Genomic DNA, 6,504 nt, shown 5'->3' with positions numbered 1-6,504 from the left:
CTCTCCTGCCAAGAACGCACATCTTTTCCAATTCTGGATCTCAGCGGGACACATAAGGAGTTTGTAAAACTTTAGGTGAAATTAAAATGCAAACTGTGTCAAGCTCTTTGAAGAGCAGAAGTGGACAACAACTTGAGGGCCTAAGAAAGAATTCCCTGTTGGATTGTAGTTGCATATTATGATACGATGATACAAAGGCATAATTTTTTTTATACTTCATTTGGAAATAATTTCAAATTTATAAAAAGTTGCAAAAATAAAAAACAGTACAAAGAACACACATATGCTGTTTACTTAGATTCACGTATTACTAACATTTTATCCTATCTGCTTACATACATCATGGTCCTTTACCATGAAGTACTTAGGGTATTTCAGTGTATATAGAGAAAGAATCTCTATATACTACTTCTCCTTAGAGAAATAGTCTTGTATAAACACAGTGCAGTCAACAACTTTATAAATTTACATTGATATAGTGTTTTTATGTAATCTATTGTCCATATACCAATTTTTTTCCATTGACTTTGTAAAGTCAATGTTATAAGCATTTTTTCCGCCCCAGTAAAGGATCCAGTCTAGGGTCGTTTACTTGTCATGTCTCTAGCTTCTTTTAATCTGGAACACTTCCATAGCCTTTCTTTGTTTTTTATGATATTTTTGAAGAATACAGTCCCACCCAACCCCCCTTTTAAAAATAGAACATTCCTAATTTTGTGTTTGTCTGATGTTTCCATGTGATTAGACTGATGTTATATACGCTTGGCTGGAGTACTGTATAGGTGAGGTTCTGTCCTTAGAGTATCACATCTGGAGGCACACGACATCCATCTGTCCCTCATTGGTGAGGTTAATTTTGATCACCCAGTCAAGATGTTGTCCGGTTTCTCCACTGTATAATTACTGTTTATTTTTGTTCCCTCTTGCAACTAATAATCTGTGGGACACACTCTTAAGAGCCTCCAAATAGCCACTCTTCATCAAAATGTCCCCTAGATTTAGCATTCATTGATGATTTTTGCCTAACACAATCTTTATGATGATTTTTCCAACTCTAGAACTTGTTCCTCATTTACCAGTCTACAAGCAGAGGCCTCCCTTCTTCCCTGTTTATTTATTATTGGTATAGACTTATGAATTCCTATTTTTTCAGTGGTTTGTTGTTCAGTATTGTATTTTATTATTTTGGTGCTCAAATTGTCCCAGATTTGGTCACTAGGGTCCCCTTTAATCTGACTACTGTGTCTTTGTGACATACTATCATCATTTTTTGAGCATTTTCTTTCCAGCATAACAGGATGTTCCAGGATGTTCTTGTACCTATTTTATTGCCATGGAGTCAACCATTTCTGTGAAGAATTCCTGTTCCTTTTAGTGGGGAATGGTATTAGAGACCAAGATCTCAGTGCTAGGTGTGCTATTGGGGTGTCTGTTTTTTCTGCCCTTTCTGCAGACAGAGTTAGGAAATGTCTGCATGTATATATACATATAGATACACACATATCTGTACTTAAACATATATATATATACACACATATATCTATATATACAAATACACACTCCTGTATACTCAGATGTATATACACATATACCTATTTGAGAAATCATGAGTCCACACAGCTCCCATTCCAAAACGTACAGGGTTCTTTCTTGTATTCCTCAATCCGTGTTTATATGTTCCTTCTCTACAATGAGAACCATGGTTCCCAAGATCATCAACACATTTACTCAATACTATAATACATCTAAAACAGTTTCAGAATTACTTCTTCCACACCACCATAATAAACACACCTACTAAAAAGAGTTCCAGATTTATTTGCAATATTCTCCACCATCCCACAAACGCATCCTGACTGAGGATGTATATGGTGAGGGTGTATAGTCTGTGTTTACTTGGATTAGTTGTTTATTATCTTGTATTTCCTTCTGTTTTCTTTCTTTTGTCCTTCAGTGTGGTTATGGTATTTATTCGGAATATAATTAGATTTAATTTGTCTCATTTTAAAGGCATAACCTTTAAGATTATTTTTACTGACATTATTCACAGTCCCATGATCTTTTCTACTGTTTAATAGAATTAGTCATGATTAGAGTTTCTGGTGGAGCTCCCCAGAGCCCCATGTTAAATAAATATCTCCTCAGTGAGATGGGATAGATGTATCACAGGTAGTGTTGTATTAGAGGTCTATCCTGAAAAGCTAGTTGATCTTGGTATACTCAGGCAGCAAAGCCTTTTCCCCCCTCTGAACATCTTGTGGGGTCAAAATGGAATGTGATGTTTGCAAAACATCATTTTGAGAATTTGCCAGCCAGTATGCCTGACATTGGAGATCAGAACTACATCATATGTATCTTGAAATCACTTAGGGCTGCTATTTAGCTAATATGCACCAGGACTACTGTACTGCTAGCTTCCATCATGACTAGTTGGCACCAGTACCATACTGGTTGTAAGATGTTTTGATCAGTGTTCCTGGGAACACCCAAACAAGGTGTCCAGGGTGTGGATGTGTGTCAGGACCTTCCTATGAGAACCACCTATTGGGTAATTTGAGGTTTTTTTTCTCTCTCTCTCTCCATTTCCTTGCTTCCTCCTCCAGACCAGCCGCCCCACCTTTTTTTTTTCTTGCAGGCTTCTCAAAGTCAACCTGCCAAGCCCAAGAAGGAAGCCAGTAATGAGTTTGTTAAAGATGTTTCCAAGAAGATAAACAGGAACACACCTGCTCGTGGGTGAGTACGAGGGCACTCAGATGGCATTGTTTTATATGGTAAAGGAGAGGGTGTGACATCCTTTTGACTGCCTTTTGTCCTCATTGAGAACATTTTTAGTGAGCTACAGTGGTGAGTACTACATTAACTCTGGGTGCTTAGATGGACTAAATTGCTGAAGAATTATAGGCCTCATCTCACCACCACCCCCAATCTTTCTCTCTCTCTCTCTCTCTGCCCCTCTCCCTCCCTCCCTCCCTCTCCCCCTCTGTCACCCACCCACATGATGTGTGCATATTGAAAGAGCTGTTGTCATTGAGGAATTTGCCAAAAGTTCTTGTGCTCATCTTTTCTCTATTTTAGTACTTCAGTCCTTGACTGAGCTACTCTGTGGTTGAGAGTGTGGAGACAACTTAACTTTTCAGGGGTTTCTCAGCAGCTGGCTGATAGCTTGCCAGTCTGCTTATCCCATTAGAACCCTTAGGGGGAGGTTTGTTCCTTGTTACTGTAGAGAAATTACTATCTCCTTAGGCCAAAAATGTGTGTTTGCCAGCTGTTATAGGGAACTGATCACAGGTTCTGCAAGTAGATAGGAGTATTCTCATCTAGGATCGGGAAAAGGATTTACTCCTAGGAAAACTTCTATTAGAAGAAGAGTTAGAAAGTGGAGTGAGACCTTTTTATATACTCTCCTCATTCCAGTGGGAATTACTTCTTTCTGGAAGAATAGAATAGATCATGTAGATAGCTATAACCTGGCTAAGCATGGGTTCCAAATGGTAAGGGGAAAAGTTTGGGGAACTCCAAAAAATTAACATGCCAGGTCCACAGGACACTTTGCTAATTACCCAGCAGAAAGATATCATACCAGAAGATTAGCATTTAGCCCTACTCAGTTTCTTGCTGAAATGAAATTCCTGGGATTTGCATGTGTATTTTGACCTTAATTCCCTGTGTTTTCTTTTGAATTTCTTTCACCATTCTGACTTTAGCAGGGAAATCCTCACAAAATGCCATAAACATTCTTGTCCTCATTCAGAGTTCAGTGAAATGGACCCTAATAATAGTGCTAGAGCTAATAGCTAACATCTATTGAGAGTTCACTGTACTCACATTATTCTAAGTGTTTTTTTGGTAACAGCTTTATTAAGATATAATTCACATACACAATTCACCTTCTTAAAATGTACAATTCAATGGTTTTTAGTATATTCACAGAGTTATACAGCCATCACCACAGTGAATTTTAGGATGTTTTCATCAACCCCAAAAGGAACTCTACCTTTAGCTACCACCTCTCAGTCCTCCCCATCTGTAGGCAACTACTAGTCTACTTTCTGTCTCTATAGATTTATCCATACTGGACGTTTCCCAGAAATGGAATTGTATAATTCCATTGTACAATGTGTCTTTTGTATCTGGCTTCTTTCACTCAGCATGATGTTTAAGGGTTCATCCATGTTGTAGCAGGTATCAGTACTTCATCCTCTTTTATTGCCAAATAATATTCCATTGTATGGATGTACCATATTTTGTCTATCCATTCATCAGTTGATGAACGTTTGAATTGTTTCCGCCTTTTGGTTATTGTGAATAGTGCTGCTGTGAACACCTGTGTACAAGTTTTTGTTTGAACACCTGTTTTTAATTCTTTTGCATATGTAACTAGAAATGTAATTGCTGTGTCATATGGTAATTCTATGTTGAACTCATTGAGGAACTGCCAAACTGTATTCCATAGTGGTTGCACTATCTTACATTCCTACCAGCAGTGGATGAGGGTTTTGAATTTTCCACATCCTTGCCATTTTCTGGGTTTTTTGTTTGTTTGTTTGTTGTTTTTTTAATGGCCATTCTAGTGAGTGTGGTATGGTATCTCATTGTGGTTTAGATTTGCAGTTCTCTGATGACTAATGATTTGGGAATCTTTCATGTGCTTATTGGCCACTTGCATATCTTCTTTGGAGGAATGTCTATTCAGATCCTTTGCTGATTTAAAATATTTGGTTATTGATCTTTTTATTATTGAGTTGTAAGAATTCTTTATATAGTTTAGATACAAGTCCCTGATCAGATATTTGATTAGCAAGTATTTTTCCTCCATTCTGTAGGTCTTTTCATTTTCTTCTTGGTGTTCCTTGAGGCATAAATGTTTTAATTGTATTGAAATCCAATTTATTTTTTCTTTTGTTGCTTATGCTTTTGGTATCATAATCTAAGAAACCATTGCCAAATCCAAGGTTATGAACATTTACTTTGAAGATTTTTTTCTTTTTAGAGTTTTAATGTTTTAGCTCTTAATTTAGATTGTTGATCCATTTTGAGTTAATTTTTATTGTTGGTGTATGTTAGGGATCTAACTTCATTGTTTTGCATGTACTGATAGATATCCAGTTGCCTCGGCACCATTTATTGAAAAGACTAATCTTTCTTCACTTAATTTTCTTGGCACCCTTGTTGAAAATCAGCTGACTGTAAATGTGTTTATTTCTGAACTCTCAATTTTATTCCATTGACCTACATGTCTTTCATTATGCCAGTACTATGCTATCTTGATTATTGTTGTTCTGTAGTGTGTTTTGAAATTGGGAAGTGTGACTCCTCCAACTTTGTTCCTCTTTTTCAAGATTGTTTTGGCTCTTCTGGGTTCCCTGCAATTCCATATAAATTTTAGAATCAGCCTGTCAATTTCTACTAATAAGCCAGCTGGGATTCTTATAGAAGTTGCCTTGAACCTGTAAATCAGTTTGGGGAGCATTACCATCTTAATACTAAGTCTTCCAATCCAGGAACATGGAATGTCTTTTCATTTATTTAGATCTTTAATTTCTTTCAACATTTTTTTGTACTTTTCAGAGTATAAATTTCTCACCTCTTCTTTTTAAAATTAATTAATTTATTTATTTTTGGCTGTGTTGGGTCTTCATTTCTGTGCGAGGGCTTTCTCTAGTTGTGGCGAGCGGGGGCCACTCTTCATCACGGTACACGGGCCTCTCACTGTCGTGGCCTCTCTTGTTGCGGAGCACAAGCTCCAGACATGCAGGCTCAGTAGTGTGGCTCACGGGCCTAGTTGCTCCGTGGCATGTGGGATCTTCCCAGACCAGGGCTCGAACCCGTGTCCTCTGCATTGGCAGGCAGATTCTCAACCACTGCGCCACGAGGGAAGCCGTCACCTCTTTTGTTAAATTTATTTCTAAGCATTTTATTCTTCTTGATTCTGTTGTAAATGGAATTGTTTTCATAATTTCATTTTCATGTTGTTCATTGCAAGGATATAGAAATACATGTGATTTCTGTGTATTGATCTTGAATCATAAAACTTTGCTGAACTTGTATATTAGTTCTAATAGTATTTGTGTGTGGGTTCCTTATGATTTTCTATGTATAAGACTATGTCATCTGCTAATATAAGTAGTTTTACTTCTTCCTTTCCAATCTGGATCCCTTTTATTTTATTTTCTTGCCTGATTGCCGTGGCTAGAACCTTTAGTACTGTGTTGAATAGAAGCGTTCAGAGTTGAACATCCTTACCATCCAAGAGTTGAATGACTGACTTATTCTGGTTTTCCTAGGACTTTCCCAGTTTTAACATTGGAAGTCTTGCATCCCAGGAACCCTCTCAGTCCTAGACAAACAAGGACAGTTAGTCACTCTATTGAGGAAGCCTACTCTGATCACCCCAAGCTTTGGACATCATAGACACTAAATACCGACTTCCTATACTAGTGGGTTTTTTTTTTTTTTTTTTTTTTTTTTTTTTTTTTTTTGCGGTACACGGGCCTCTCACTGTTG

The 6,504-nt window shown here is 37.4% G+C and overlaps 1 protein-coding gene across 1 annotated transcript in view; it reads left to right on the top strand.

The window, feature by feature from the left end:
* Positions 1-2,635: 2,635 nt before the first annotated feature.
* Positions 2,636-6,504, top strand: part of LOC112062967 (G2/mitotic-specific cyclin-B3-like) — a gene marked incomplete at both ends in the record, with an annotated part of 10,056 nt that continues 6,187 nt past the window's right edge. The window contains 1 exon segment of the mRNA XM_055083682.1: positions 2,636-2,761. Within this exon segment, the coding sequence (XP_054939657.1) occupies positions 2,636-2,761 (126 nt within the window).

The sequence above is a fragment of the Physeter macrocephalus genome, unplaced genomic scaffold (assembly GCF_002837175.3).
Source record: "Physeter macrocephalus isolate SW-GA unplaced genomic scaffold, ASM283717v5 random_2129, whole genome shotgun sequence".
Classification (NCBI taxonomy): domain Eukaryota; kingdom Metazoa; phylum Chordata; class Mammalia; order Artiodactyla; family Physeteridae; genus Physeter; species Physeter macrocephalus.
Note: the sequence above shows the minus strand (reverse complement) of the source record. Positions and strands in the feature narration are given on the sequence as shown.